Genomic DNA, 16,574 nt, shown 5'->3' with positions numbered 1-16,574 from the left:
AAATACACAATGCTAAAAGACAGTGTTTCTTTTATTAGTTATACTTATTTATAACTGTTATAGTAGTTAATTATATTCAATAACATGTATAATTCCTTGCAAAAAGCTATAAGAACTATTTAGTTTTTAAGTAAAAAATTTAATTTACTATAAATTACCTTACTGCTCGTTTTGACTTGTCGCTGTCCACCCATTAGAGAGTAGATGCTAACATGACCATCGAATGATGAACTAGCAATTATTGCAGGATTTCTGTGACACCACGCTACATCAAAACACCACTGATCGCTCGTTGGAAGTTCACAAACAACCTAAATCAAAAAAGTGTTAGTGTTTTAGTGTAAGAATAATTCATGTTTAAATTTATTTAAAGTAATAAAAATTAAATAAATCTTTTAAATAATTAAATACTAAGAATTTTTCATTTTTATACCTTTCAATTTAATATTTATAATTACATTGTAATTTCACTAATCCAAACTAATCACTATATGGGATGTTTGGCTGTGAAAAGTTCAAATTAGCAAGGTTATAAAATATAGTTGTGTAGTCCTTAATCTTTTTGACCTACACTTTATATATATATATAAAGTGTAGGTCAAAAAGATTAAGGACTACACAACTATATTTTTAAAAATCTGTACACACTGTTTTGAGCATTTCATTTAAAAAAATTATTATGTGATGAAATGTGAATGATTAAAATCTTATCATTGAGTTTCATTGCTATTTTGGCAGCCTCTTCAGCAAGTATTTAGTGAAAATACAGTATGTTCAGTGAAGATAGAATTATTTACGACAAATTATTAAAGTTATATCTGTTTTGGAAAGGAATAAATAACAATATTTTTAAATATCTGGGTTTTTAAATGTTCTTTTCATTGTATTTTGTGTTTTAACTTTCCTGCTTCCTTCTCTCTCTCAACTAAAATAAGATTAATTATTTGGCTAAATAGTTGCCTTTGATGAAATATTCAGTCAGTCCAAATTTGAGTTGAATACAAGCATTTAGCATTCAGCCAATCACAGAATATTTACTAGTGTGGCTGATTATACCCAAGTACTGAATAATACCGAATATTCAAGTCCAATGTTACAAAACTGTGCAGGCATGTTCTTTATTCCCTTTAAAGATATTAAAATATTTTATTTTATTTCATCTTTAATATGAATGCTATAGAAATCAAATTCAATAATTTTGAATATTTTCTGATCTTATTTAACATAATTCTATTGAAACAAAACACCATATTTTGTTAAATATGGTAAGAGAACAGTATATAAAGATGATTCATGATTCAAATTATCATTCATTGGCAAAGACAATGCTTTTATATCTCTTCATAATCAATAATAGTTGCAAATTCTTTTATATAATCAATGTAAGAAAATATAACTATTATGATAATATTCTAACAAAAATGTTGATACAAGTGTATTTTGCTAATATTATACTCATGTTTATTATTTTTGGCATGTGTTCTTAAGGGTGTTTTCAAAGGAGGTTTGTTTATTATTTTTACTCTCATATTGTTTAAGGCTTAGTGCCTTTCCTTGAGGTGATATTCACTTTAAGGCAATGGTCTGGAACCTAACTCACTATATTAGTGAGGCTCACATGAGATCTTGAGATTGAACATGAGATAAACAGTATGATATCTTGAATCAAAATCAGAATAATGAAGTTTTTGTAATATAACATTATCACTGATTACTGCTTGTAAGAAATTTGTATTAAAAGAATAAAAGTGTTTGAATAAATCTAAATCCCTTAATCAAAAACTTCATTAAGAAACTTCAGACTATGAGGCGTTAAATAAAATTAGAAGAAATATTTTAATCTAATTTTATTTAACGCCTCATAGTCTAAAGTTTCTTAATGAAGTTTTTGATTAAGTTAACTGTTGGCGTGACATCTGAACCGAGTATTTAATACATCTAAATCCCTTTTGGAATGAAGGCTTTATAAAATTTTCCTGATAATATTTTATGACATTAAACTATCCGAAGACTTTTTGTTTCTTTACTGAAAAACCTGTTTTAAGAAATTCTTCAAAATGTAAAGAAAATATACTGTTTTTACCATACAGAAAGATATTTTTAGCATTATCAACAATTCCATTGACATAATTATGAAACAATTAATAGATTATGTAAGGTCTGTTAATTTCATCATGTTATCACTTGACTCTTTAAAATTTTTTTTTTTACTAAAAATAATAGCAACGTATAAACAATGCTAACATACTGTATATAGAAGCAAAGTGCTAATTCATTTACAAACTGCACAAGAGACAAACACATTGAAATATAAATATTTCTCTTACCTCATCTCCTTGAATGTTTGAATTGGGATTCCAGCAAAGTATCATATTATCTTTACCACACGATAACAATAAATCTGGATCTCGGGGACACCATGCTATTGATAAAACTCCCCTGAAAAAAGGATTTTATGCTAAATTAAAGTTTAATAAAATATTTCATTATATGCATATATGTTTTACATATTCTTCTAAATGGATGATGAACTGTTTTAGCTAACAAATTATAAAGAATATCCAAAAGAATGATTTTCTGTATTTTCATCTTCCTAGAAAGCTCACATTTTTAATGCTATTGTGAGTCTTGTGTGAGGTTGCCGACAGAGTGCAAAAACGTCAAGAGGGTTGAGCAGTTGCAAAGAGTCATATGTTGGCAATTGGCCCTGAGACAGACTCTATGGTTACAAGAAACTGTATATTTAGAAGAACGAAAGACATGAAAGAAGCTTACAAGATTTCTGCGATCTTAGAAGTTCTACATCAGCAACAGCCTCTGGGTCTTCCTNTACTCAACAGCAACATTGTGCTAACCAAACACATATAATGGAGAACAACAAGCAACCTTGATTCAAAAATATACTGTTTTTACCATACAGAAAGATATTTTTAGCATTATCAACAATTCCATTGACATAATTATGAAACAATTAATAGATTATGTAAGGTCTGTTAATTTCATCATGTTATCACTTGACTCTTTAAAATTTTTTTTTTTACTAAAAATAATAGCAACGTATAAACAATGCTAACATACTGTATATAGAAGCAAAGTGCTAATTCATTTACAAACTGCACAAGAGACAAACACATTGAAATATAAATATTTCTCTTACCTCATCTCCTTGAATGTTTGAATTGGGATTCCAGCAAAGTATCATATTATCTTTACCACACGATAACAATAAATCTGGATCTCGGGGACACCATGCTATTGATAAAACTCCCCTGAAAAAAGGATTTTATGCTAAATTAAAGTTTAATAAAATATTTCATTATATGCATATATGTTTTACATATTCTTCTAAATGGATGATGAACTGTTTTAGCTAACAAATTATAAAGAATATCCAAAAGAATGATTTTCTGTATTTTCATCTTCCTAGAAAGCTCACATTTTTAATGCTATTGTGAGTCTTGTGTGAGGTTGCCGACAGAGTGCAAAAACGTCAAGAGGGTTGAGCAGTTGCAAAGAGTCATATGTTGGCAATTGGCCCTGAGACAGACTCTATGGTTACAAGAAACTGTATATTTAGAAGAACGAAAGACATGAAAGAAGCTTACAAGATTTCTGCGATCTTAGAAGTTCTACATCAGCAACAGCCTCTGGGTCTTCCTGTCCTTTCCAAGATAGTCCTGTTTTGAAGGAATGTCCCTGGTTCGCAAATGACCAATTCCATTGATGTCTCCGGGACGATGCGGTTGACTTCCATTGATGGACAGATGTTGATCTGAGGTTGGGAGATGAAGAGGGAAATGAAGATGGGCACGAGACACACACACAATAGATCTGCCACTTGGAACTTTTGGGAGAAACCGTTGCATCCTTGATTTCTCAGGTTTTATTCGTTTTCCTCTGATTCCACTTTCCGATTGGTCTCTCCTCGTCACCTGGTGACAATTTGAAACCTTTCAGGGGTGCAGGAGAGATCAAAATTGAAGTTTAATTCGATTCCCATCCGGAGATAGTCAATCTTCGTTTTTCCATTGTTCTATTATTTAAAAGTTCGTGTTGTTTTCATTAAGAAAAACTATTTCTAACTTCTATTTTTTCTTCAAAAAAGATAATTTTGTCCTTAAAAATAAATGATTTTAATGCAAATTTCAGTGAGGTTTGGACCTGTCCAAAGCCTCACAATGAGATAAAATATATGAAACCATTCTTTTGGGCATTCTCAATAATTTGTTAACTATGTTTTATACATGTTAAATCCAACTTTATGTGAAGCAATCACCAAACTTTAACTAAAAATTATTATTATTATTTTTTATCCTGGATAAAGGCTTTTTTATTTTGGCTATTGGGCTGACTAGCATATGTCTGATTACATTCCTATCTACATCTTAGTATAATGTTCTAGAATAACAACAAGAACAATCTGGAATAGACCAGATGAAAACTATATTATATGTATATATGTCAAAATGTAATATAATATTCACTAAATGCACAACTTATATTGTTTAAATTAGTTACTGCTATGAGTGCATGTGAAAAAGAATATTTAAAACTTTATTATTATTAACAATAATAAATTTAAATTACAAAATACTAAAAATATTCACACTAACACCAAAAATTCAGTAATAATAAATACTTTAATAGGCAAACTTAGTAAATTTACTAAGTTAAAACCTGACTGACGATTGTTTAAGATGGTCAAACTCATTTGTCTTTAAAGTGTTTTTCATTGCTGGATTTTTGGTATTAGTATATTTGTTTGAGCTACATCTACTTGTATAAACTGTTTATTTGTAATAAAAATATTTCAGGATTATCACCTTTGATGATGCTCAAGTGTCTTAAGAGGTACAGTAGCAAATCTAAGATCCCATAGTTGTATAACTGGATGATTGTCATCTTCTGAAGCCAAACACAATTGTGTAGCTACTTCAGGATGCCATGCAACTACCTTACATCGTATCTGAAAATAGTTTTTATGTACATTTTTGCATACTAATCATCTATTATATATAAATTTCCTTACTCTTGAAGTAGTATCGGAAACTTTAATAATAGGTTCCGTTTTTCGAAGATCCCAAACTATGCAACGAGCAGGAAATGCCGATGCTAAAATATGTTGAACTTGACGATTCCAGGCTACACACGTTACATCTTCTAAAGGCTGTTTTAGAATACACAAATTATACTTAATATGCATATAATTAAAATTATCTACACTTTAATAATATTACAATTTAAAAAGATTTAATTCAAATACTTTTTGAACTACGTATCTCACCTGAGATTTGCCTGGTACCATTGGCTTAGTTGGATTATTTAAATCCCATACAAAAATTTCTGATTCAGAAGCACCTGAAGCTAAGAGATTTGGCTAAAGGAAAGGAAAATCGTTAACTAATTTGAATCTAATTGCAAAAAATAATTACATACGGATGTTACCTGAAATATATTAAAATCTAGTGAACGAACTGCACCGGTATGCATATTTTTATGGCAAACTACCGCCGATTCATTCTGAAGTAATTTTACAGGATCATACAACAACAAATTACCACCGTCTGCTCCTCCGACAATAATTCCGCTTGTATATTCATCATTGTTTACACCATGACACCCCCAAACTACTTTATGAAACCTGTAATATAATTATTTTTCAACTTTGAGATTTTAATTGTTTAACGATGAAAGTACAAGAATAAACTAAATAAATTTTCATATTAAACGTAATCAAGAAATGGTGAAATAGTAGAAAAAGTTACTATTGGATTCAAATAAATCAGAAAATGATATAAAGGCAAAGTTTGTATTATTAACAAGTGTAAATTTCAGATTTAACTTAAAAATATCTTATGTTTTTACCAGTTTCAAGGAAATGTACTTACCTATATTCTGATACAATGCTTCCTTTTAGTTCCATATCTAAATCTGGTTCAGTCAGATTTAAATCATATATTTCTAAGGCAGCAGTTGTACTAAAAAATTAATATATTATAATTATTTATTTTCAATTTTATTGTTTCTGCATTTATGTAATTTTTAAAAATTTAAAATGAAAACTTTTTCAATAATTTACATCCCGATTCAATAGAAATCAGGGTGTAAATTAGCCACGGAAGACAATGGAGAAAGTAAAAACAGTGGCAATTCAAGATCCGTTAACATAGTTTGTATAACAACCACCACCCACCTGTTGTGATCAGTGGTAACTTTAATACAGACAAGCGAGCAAGTGTATTGTTCTAGTTACTCTGATTCACAAGAAAAACAAAATTTATAAACGAAACGAATACCTGAATGTTGCATCGAGTTGTTGCGCTGCCGTACCGGCAACAAGGTAGATTGGGTGATGATTTGCGGGAGACCATGCTATATTAGCAGTACGATCAATTTCTTTTACCTTCATCTTGAATTACTATCTTTAAAAAAAGTATTTGTTAGAGATTTATAAAATATTAATACTTTAATAAAGTTATGATATCATTTTTTATATATATAAAATAAAATGAAAATTATAATTTACATACAATTTTAAATAGTTCTGTGTAATAAAATTAACAACAAAAACATTTGTTTTCACTTTCTCTCTAAATATTCTAGTCAAAAACAAAGAAAATTGCAATATATGTTTTAAAAATACAAAAAAAATTGTAAAAAATCAACATTTACCACACATTTTAAGAAAAAATACTTATCAAATAGAGTAAAAATATTTTTAAAATGTGTTTACCTATAATCCTTTTCCTGAATTGACTACACACAATGACATACAGCAGCAAAAATCATGATTAAACATTAAACAAACATTTTTAGTCATGTTTAATGACCTTTACTATTCAAAACGCAAACACTTTAGAACAGTTGACAGAAAATAAAAAACATTAGAATTTCAAACATGGTTTAAAATAAAAAAAAACATCTTAAAATTGGTTACACTCCAATGACAAGGACACTAAAAACAAAAAAACTGAGGCAAAAAAGTCTGTCGGATTTAGTTGTGCCAACCTCAAAACATTATTTCCAAGTATTAAATGTGTGGTTGTCATTATAATTAACAGTGTTCTCCTTACTTTTAGATTTATGGATTTCAAGGGTTTCAATGTGTCTAAGATATTGCTTGTTTCTGACTTGATTGGTGGAGGCAGAAGAAAGCGGTAGGATTAAGGAATTCTTCCCCATTATCTCTACAAATATAAGTCCTACCATTGATTAAAACACTACTGAATTCCTAACTAGTAGGTTTTATTCCTACCTCCATCCAACAGAATTTTCATATCTGTAAGGTGTCGAATGAAGTGAAACATTATCTTTTTAGCTGTCCGATGCTGGAGGATAAGAAACATTGTGTCTTGCAGTTTGGACAAGCTCATAGCAAACAAATCCACTCATGTCGCCTTTGACAAACTAATATCAGACTATTTTAAACAATCATCATCTAACCTAGTCCTTGTCAACAGGATAGTGGAGGCATATTAGTTCCAATCTATGCTATTTGCATTGTTTGTTCTGCACAGTTCTACATATCATGTAATTATTGTATGTACTAATAACACATTACAAATTTTAAAACTACAATGTGAAGATTATCTCTATACTACCAGAGAAATTAAAATTAAAATAACAAATTTTAAAATTCATAAAAAAATAAAATGTACTTCTATTATCAACTGTATTTCAGAAGTGTGAAATAGCCAAACATTGCTAAACCCGATATATAACATAACTAAACACCAAACGTATGCCGAAAATCTATCGGGCTAGTTTTAAGGCTAATTATTAAATGAATTACATAACCAATTTGGCACTAGAGGTAAGCGTTAGGCGCCATCTCGTATTAATATTAATAATTATAAATAAATTAATTTAAATAATTTAGAACCGCTGGGAGAAAAAAAACATTGATGGTTATAACATCTTATATATGCTGGAAGAGGAGATTGGACTGGAGGTCCAGACAGTGTAACTGGCAACGCATCTGCACAGTAAGCAGGAGTTGTGGATTAGAGTTCTGCTCTGGGCCAATTTTTTCTCCCAGTGGTTCTAAATTATTTAAATTAATTTATTTATTTATAATTATTAATGTTAATACGAGATGGCACCTAACGCTTACCTCTAGAGCCAAATTGGTTACATAATTCATTTAGTAATTAGCCTTAAACTAACCCGACAGAATTTCGGCATTTGGTTAGTGTCTAGCTATATTATGTATCGAGTCTAGCGATGTTGTTTGTACAGATTGTTCTTGTTAGTGAGGAATGGGTATTGAATAAACCAGAGTTAGTTAATAATGGTAAATTTAGAATATTGCCAACAGATCTAATAGANGATGGCGCCTAACGCTTACCTCTAGTGCCAAATTGGTTACGTAATTCATTTAATAATTAGCCTTAAAACTAGCCCGACAGATTTTCGGCATACGTTTGGTGTTTAGTTATGTGAAATAGCCAACTATCAAATATATTAGGGAGAGTTCTATAATTGAGCTGCAGCCCAGTCCCATAATACTTAATATTAGTGTGCACTGCAACCTTCAAATGGATTATTCAAGTGTGCCACAAGTTCAATAATCTAATACTTGAATGAAAAATTATAATTTTTATTATGAACAGAATATGTTGTAAAGCCAAATTTTTTTAAAGCAGATAATAATCCACAGAAAATTATAATAATGTATCATAATATCTATAAATAATAGTTTGTGTAATTAACTAGTAAAAAAATTATTTATAAACATATTTAATATAATAATTAAATACATATAGATGGTAACATTATTAATGGGTCACAATTTTTTTTAGATTGACAGTTTAACAACTTTTGTCAAACACATGTAATAAAATTCTATCCTATCTTGCCAAATTCATATATATTATAACATATATATATACATTACTATAATTATTATTATAATATTATTGCTGTTAATTATCTGAGAAGTATGCAATGTACTATACATCAATCAAAAGAGTAACTGTCGGAGTTTCGCCTCTCATCTGAATTCAAACATCTTGTCGTCTACTACCGCTAGAATCATAAATGAAAATAGTGACTCTGCAATGGAGAAAGCATTTTTTGTACTGTAATTTGCAAAGTCTGAATCATTCTTCATCGTGCAACATGAATAATCTATGGGAGCCACAAAACAGTGACTGCCGTGGGAGGAGCAACAATGGATATGCCACGTGATAGGAATAATTTGAGTATTGGTTGAATGTGTGCCACGTGATAACAGCATTTAGAAATTGTAATGGCAAATGTAAAATTTGGGTGGTTTTCCAATGCTTTAATGTACATTACAATATTCTCAAATAATAATAAACATAATTACAGTAATTCAAAATGATAGAATTCTTTTTAGAAAACCCTGTATAATCCAAACACAAACTTCTCTTGATCTTTTATCATTTAAAGTTATTAATTATACAAATTTGACAATACAACTAAGGGTCTAGAAGAGCCACAGTTTGATCACCATGAGAATACAGTCATCACACAGATTAAAAAATCAAAGCAAAGAAAAATTATCCAAGCTCATGTAAAGAATTTAATTACATTATGAAAAAAGGCATGTTTTAATGCTTAAACTGTAACATTCCAATTTGATTTTCAGATATAAACCTGTTAGGACTACATAGAAACTCACTAAAACGTTTAGAAAACTCAAAACATGACTTCCGTAAAGGAATTTGATCTATTATTTCAACACTTAAATGTTAAAATAGTTTATCTCAAAATAAAAATGTATTTAAACCTTAAACAATGAAAATATTTCTGAATGTATGTAAAATAAAGGGTATAAGAGAAGGAAAAACAAGAGAATAAATAAAATTTGAAGCACTTTTTACTCTAAGAAAAGCAGCATGAAATGGAATTATGTCCTAGGAGTCTCCTTGACAAGAGAATAAATTATTAATGTCCATTTCTCATAACATTTTGTAAAAATCAATAGTTTTCATTATATATTATTAGTTCACATTTTCACCCTATGTGCTCTATCAATCTGGTTACGATAATCTGTCATAATTTGATAACACATTTTTTAGATATGACGAAAATGTCGATTAAACTAAGTAGAAGTCTCTAAAATAAGTAATGAATATATTTATCAATCAAGATCTTCATAGTGTAGTTTATTCAATATAATTTTTTAATCAAATGCTTGAGAAAGTATAACTGGGTCATTTAACACTAAAATTGCCACGTTAAGGGGCTAGTAATTATTTGAAAAGCTTAAGAAGTGTCTCGTCTTTAATTGACTAAAATTATTAAATAATTGACAATTCCAAATAAATAATTATTCTTTGATAAAATTTATTTACATAAACTGTGTTGGAATGCTATTTTCTTCATTATTTGAGAATTAGAATTAAAAATAGATCAAAAGAGTTACTTGCGATTTTCTAATTATTATATTTTTGTGCATATATAACCTGCAGAAAATTTATAGAACAAAAATAAAATCTTTGCATAACCCGTTCCCGTAGGAGCAGCCATTGCTTTGTAGGCGGCAAGTCAATAATTGCAATTTAAAATTGGCACATAACCTGCATGTCCTTCCAGATTATCTTTAAAATGCCGATAACTATTGAGTTATATGCATTGAAATACGGTAAGTTTAAGAACTGATTATAAAAGTGGTACAGATTGGTATGCACCACAATAACTTAATAATTTGATTGTAAAAAAAATCACAAATATAACTGAAGATAGAAAAAGTCTCCATCCTTTCATCCACTTCACACTTTGGGAACAGTCTTATAGCAGAGTCGACTGCTGTAAGACTATTATTATTAAATTGAGATAAATTCAGTTCGAAGAAAATAATGTATATTCTAATATTTCATTATTCTTGTTGCCTGATGAAAGCAGTTTATACTTGCCAAAAACATTTGAAATTAATTAAGAGTGTAAATCTATTGTTTATTTAAAATGACTATTGAAGTGGATATAAGCTCCTGACCACCTTGACAGACTTTCAAAATTCAGTTTCACTAAGGCTAATACTTTATTTTACTAAAATAAATAATTGAAAATGAAATCTATATTGAAAAAATTGGTACGTGTGAGATTATGTTAAATTAATTATTACCCTAAAAGTATGCAAAATAGATCAACCAATAGGGTAACTGTCCACGTTTTGTCTCCCAACTGTCTTGTTGTCCAAATGAAAATGGTTACTTCACAATACAGAAGGCAAGGCATTTTGCATTCATCAGTTTGCAAAATCAGAATCACTCACCACTGTGCAACATGAACAATCTGCAGGATCGATAGAATTGCGACTGCCATAGTATGTACCGTAGAGAGCACGGGAAGAACTTGAGTATCAGTTGGATATGTGCCTTGCACGTGATGTACACAAGTCGAGAAACTAATGGGCAAATGTAAAACTAACAGTTTTCCAATGTTTTAATGTACTGTACATTCCAATGTTCTCAGATAATAATTAACACAATAAAAATAATTTAAAATGGTAGAATTCCTTTTGGAACACACTGCATTTATTTTATTATTTTAAAGTAAAGAAATAAACATCTTTAAGATGGTTATATTAATTAAAGCCAAACAATTGTCAGATTAGATTGAGCTAGATAGCAGTAATATAGCCCGATCTAATCTGGCTATTGTTTGGCTTTGAAGTAAAGATGATGAATTTATATATTTTTTATAGTTTTTACAGCAGTTTGAAGACTGACTTGATTACACAAACATTTCATTTAATAAAGATAAAAATGCTACTATTGGTTTTGTAAAATAATTCTAAACAAAAAAAAAAACATATTTTCAAATTATTTTAAAATGAATATAAAATAAATGATGAATTTATATGCTATAACAAATACACTATATTTATTGCAGAAATTAAATAACTTTTGATATTTTGCTACCCTAGAAACTGATTTTGGCAATTTTCTTTTTACTTGAGGAAAAAGAAAATTAGAAAATTACAGAGTATTAGATTAATAGGAAATGACATTCCACAAAAACAGATGATGCAAACAGAAGGCTACTTTACATGTGCATGCCCAAATCATTAGGTTGGCTGTTCAAGATTGAGCTGCAATACTGCCAAATTCTCTTAGGTATTGAATGGTTCAACAAATGTTCCACACAGTCATATGTGGGGTAGTAAAAAATCATGAGGCTTATGAACAGCTTCCTTAGCACTTTGTCTACATTCTCCACATAGTACCATCTCAATATTCTTCGTTCATGTAACATGACAATTTTTTGTTGACACAATACTCTCCAAAGGACTATCTGATGATAAACAACCATTTGCACATTGCTGTGTCTCAGTTTTTATCTACAGGAATGGTGTCTCATCACAGCCATCTTTTGAATATGAGAAAAAGGGTACGATTTATGTAAATGATAAAAATCATGTGTAAAGTTTCCATCTTCTATTTAAATCATCCATTTCTGGACGTTTTACAGAAACAGTTAAATGAGAAAGTTTCAGAGCGTCATTGAATTAGCAGTAAATCGCTCTGAAACTTTCTCATTTAACTGTTTTTCTGTCTCTCTCATAGTTTCTAAGATAGAAATGCTAATTCTTTCCAAATTTTACTGCTAGGGGTCTACTGTTTGTCTCATTGAATAATATATTGTCTCTTTACCACGCCAATATCTCACAAGCACAGCACTAAATATTTTTTATAAGAAGTTATTTGGTGCATCCTATATATTTACCTGACCATTATAAATAAATTTTATAATATATATATATATATAGAGCAGTTGACAGATAAAAGATTATTGATTATGGCAAATGCCACATGCTATCAAAATCTGTTCTTTTCCTAGACAATTTAAATGTCTAGGAAAAGAACAGCAATAAAAAGGCAATTCCTGATCCCAATCTCAATGGAAGTTGTGAGCCTACACATGGCATCCTCTGCAGATTTTCCTTGAATAAATCCATATTGATTAGTAGATATACATACAACCATATTTTGTTAAGAAATGTCAATCTGGTAAAGAAAATCTTTTCTAGAACTTTTCCTAGGGCTGGAAGAAAACTGATTGGATAAAATTTATTTGAACAGCCTGGCTTCTTTAAAAGAACAATCATTACTATTTTCCAGTATTTCAGATAATAGGAACATTTAAGACATGCATTATACAGATGAAAAAGATGTGTTCAGAGTAACCTGTAGGATTTTTGNATTTCACATAAACATATGTTACATGCCATAAATTCAAATAAAAAATTAATTAAAAAATACAATACATGAAAATAAATCAGTATGCATTTTTAAATAAAAAAGAAATTAATGTGATTATTATTTTTATGAAGCATAATGAGAATAATAAATGATTATTGGTAGTGGCACAGCAATAAAATATGGCCCCTACTGTGTAAAGTAAAAGTTCTTATATGGCAAAAAAAGCAAGAGACTCCTCAATATATACCGTATTCATTCTAATACATAGAATGCTGTTTATAATTTATTTTTTTTTCAGTTTGCTGACTGTGCTGTTTATTAGAAAGTATTTACTATTAAAGCATGTCTATTGTCAGTATTTCTATTTTTCAGGAACTGGGTGCAACTACTACACGAAAGACATGAAAGAAGCTTACAAGATTTCTGCGATCTTAGAAGTTCTACATCAGCAACAGCCTCTGGGTCTTCCTGTCCTTTCCAAGATAGTNTATATACCGTATTCATTCTAATACATAGAATGCTGTTTATAATTTATTTTTTTTTCAGTTTGCTGACTGTGCTGTTTATTAGAAAGTATTTACTATTAAAGCATGACTATTGTCAGTATTTCTATTTTTCAGGAACTGGGTGCAACTACTACTGAAATAAATCCATTAATCCAATTCATTTCACTATTATTTGAACAAAACAATCATTCTCATCATTCAACATGCTCACACTTTGTTTTAACATATGGTAAATACTGAGCAATTTTAAATATATTTTAACATATGGTAAATACAATTTTAAATAAGTCTTATCTTCTTCTGACAGACAGCAGGCTCACTATTACAGGAAGCATCCTGTAAATTTTTATCCTGTCTATAAATTTTCATCTTGCAGCTACACTTTATTAAAATAAGTATAATATATTAAGCCTCAAGTTGTTTTATTTGAAATGTATGTAGTTATCATCAGCTTAATGAAAAAAAATTAATACATTATATTTGATTAATTATTGATATTGATGCCTTGTACAGCCACATTGGTCATATCTTTGCTATATTACCGAAAACCATAACTATTTATTACATAATCAAATCACGTCAATAAACTTTTTACAAATCATCTTGCATTTTAATAAACAATTTGTTATGCATACTAAATGCAAGTATATAAGATTGTATAGATTTTATATATTCAACAACACAAATTGGGTACATGTAATTAAGCATTAAAAACACCAACAATCAGCAGTAATTCCTTGTGGATATTGGTTTTTTTTGTGCTTAATTCACCCATGATATATATCTTCATTTGGCTGTTAAATAAATAAATTCATATATATATATACACACACCACGGGTGGTCAAATTTAATTCCTCCAACTTTACAAACATACTCTAAGCTTTCAGGTTGCCCGTTCAAGGTTAAGTTAAGAGTTACCCTTACACAGTGTACAATCATAAGACTCACAAAATGTAATATACGTGTAAGCATTATGTGCCAAGTTTATTAAAAGAAAGCGCACAAGTACAAGGACCACAATCGGAGTCTAGAACCGCGTGCGGCTCACGAGCCACAGCGGACACACGCACTCCGATTATTATTTAAAAAACACTAAACATATTCCGTAGCGTATCGCACACACAAACTATCATAACATAACTCCATTGATGTTACATCTTGCACGAGATCACATAACATTAATTTACATATTTAATGCAAAATTAATATCTTATATCACATTAAAACAGTAAGAGTGATTGTTCGAGTAATTGTAACGAGTATTCACGTCAAACAAACATTTTTATTATTTAAATAAAGTAAGAACACGTCACTTTTACCAAATGACAGCAGCTCTACAACCATTTTAAGCCGGATTTTTATTTTATTCGACTCTCAAATATCAATGTCATAGATCACACGTGATTAAACGATATTTTTTAAAGAAAACAGTTGAAATTTTAAATGGATAACCGTCGAGCGCGTAAAATATGCTTAATGTTTATCAATTTAAATGTTTATTAACCTAACGACTCACCGATATTCTCCAAACCGGCTCGATATAAAAACCACATCAAACAGAGCATCAACGTGGCATTACACTTTCACCATCAGCGCCACCATCTTCCTACGTGTACAAATGAAAAAAATTATTAACTTAAATTTTATCGAAGATTAATTTTTGATATATTATTATTAAATAATTTATTATTATTACTATTTTTATTTACAATATTTTTATATATACATTTTATAATTTATTTTTGTAATTTAATTAGCCGTTTGCAAGTTACGCGAGGGGGGTGTCAATTCGAAATTTTAAATGATATTTTGAATAACTTGTTCAAATTAAAATTATTTAAATAATGCTTAAATATTAAAATCGTGATTTAAAAAAATTCGCGTAAAAGATAATGTTTTTTTGCACAAAGGCATGGCCTTAATATATATCAGTGTTTCCCAAACTTTTTGCACTATTGCTCTCCCTCTTTAGTGCATTGCCAAACACATCCATCACCCTCTTACGGGCACCTGCCTACATGGGCATAGAGATAGATGAGAAAGTGGACTCCCTTGCCTGCAATGAAAACATCAGAGCATGCGACACACATTATCTCAGAATACTAAGCAAGCGTGACCGCCAAATCCAGTTGCGCGCTGATTGGGACCTCTATACACACGACAAAAAGTGCCCCTGGTTGGGCACGGTAATGGCCCTAAAGACTATCTAGTAGTGATTGGTAATGGCCACTCTAATCAACAGAGTGCACTAACTCCTTCCTTGCTAATACCTTTCTGAATACTGGAAACTTCATTGCCACTAATCGTTGCAATTACTGTCCGACCGAGAAAGATGATGTCGAATGTCACTTGGATGCCCGATACATTTTTGATACTGCTCATACCTCCATCGTACGGACTTCGGCCTCTACCGATCATCACATTAAAACCGTTAGTGAGTGCCCGCTCGTGTCATATCCGTATCCTAACAGATTTCTTCCATGTTTATACCTTCTAAGTGCCCATGTTAGCTACCCACACTCCCAACTGATCTTCCCCGGGGGAAACATAGTCCCGTAACAGACATACCACCAACCAGAGCCGGCCCTACCATAGGGCGAAAGGAGCAGCCGCTCCAGGTGCTAAGTTCTAGAGGGCGCCTCAGTGGTAAAGAAAATTAAAGGGTATAAATTTGGGGCAACCAAGGGCAGTGGCGTAGCGAGGGGGTGCATCAAGCACCGGGCGCCACTTGCAGAGGGGTGCCCAAATGGTCTCCAAGACAAACTATATGTGTTTCTGGAGGGGGCGCCAATAAAGTGTCGTGCCCCGAGCGCCAGTTATGTTCGCTACGCTACTGACCAAGGGGGCTCCATAATAGGATCTCGCTCCATCCTAAAACTTGCCTCGGGCCGGCAC

General features: G+C 30.5%; 1 protein-coding gene across 1 annotated transcript in view; it reads right to left on the bottom strand.

Moving 5' to 3' along the window:
- LOC111627329 (protein transport protein Sec31A-like) overlaps nucleotides 1-15,308 on the bottom strand; it is a 38,792-nt gene extending 23,484 nt beyond the window's left edge. Inside the window, exons 1-9 of the mRNA XM_023370881.1 lie at nucleotides 15,196-15,308; nucleotides 6,297-6,422; nucleotides 5,889-5,978; nucleotides 5,446-5,641; nucleotides 5,285-5,377; nucleotides 5,030-5,167; nucleotides 4,824-4,966; nucleotides 3,158-3,269; nucleotides 159-311 (exon numbers count right to left, since the gene is read on the bottom strand). Of these exons, the coding sequence (XP_023226649.1) occupies nucleotides 159-311; nucleotides 3,158-3,269; nucleotides 4,824-4,966; nucleotides 5,030-5,167; nucleotides 5,285-5,377; nucleotides 5,446-5,641; nucleotides 5,889-5,978; nucleotides 6,297-6,409 (1,038 nt within the window). The 5' untranslated portion in view covers nucleotides 6,410-6,422; nucleotides 15,196-15,308. The remainder of the gene's footprint in view (nucleotides 1-158; nucleotides 312-3,157; nucleotides 3,270-4,823; nucleotides 4,967-5,029; nucleotides 5,168-5,284; nucleotides 5,378-5,445; nucleotides 5,642-5,888; nucleotides 5,979-6,296; nucleotides 6,423-15,195) is intronic.
- Nucleotides 15,309-16,574: the final 1,266 nt, after the last annotated feature.

This window comes from Centruroides sculpturatus, unplaced genomic scaffold (genome assembly GCF_000671375.1).
Source record: "Centruroides sculpturatus isolate CEXI.00-Female unplaced genomic scaffold, Cexi_2.0 scaffold508, whole genome shotgun sequence".
Classification (NCBI taxonomy): Eukaryota; Metazoa; Arthropoda; class Arachnida; order Scorpiones; family Buthidae; genus Centruroides; species Centruroides sculpturatus.
This window is presented reverse-complemented; position numbering and strand designations above follow the sequence as displayed.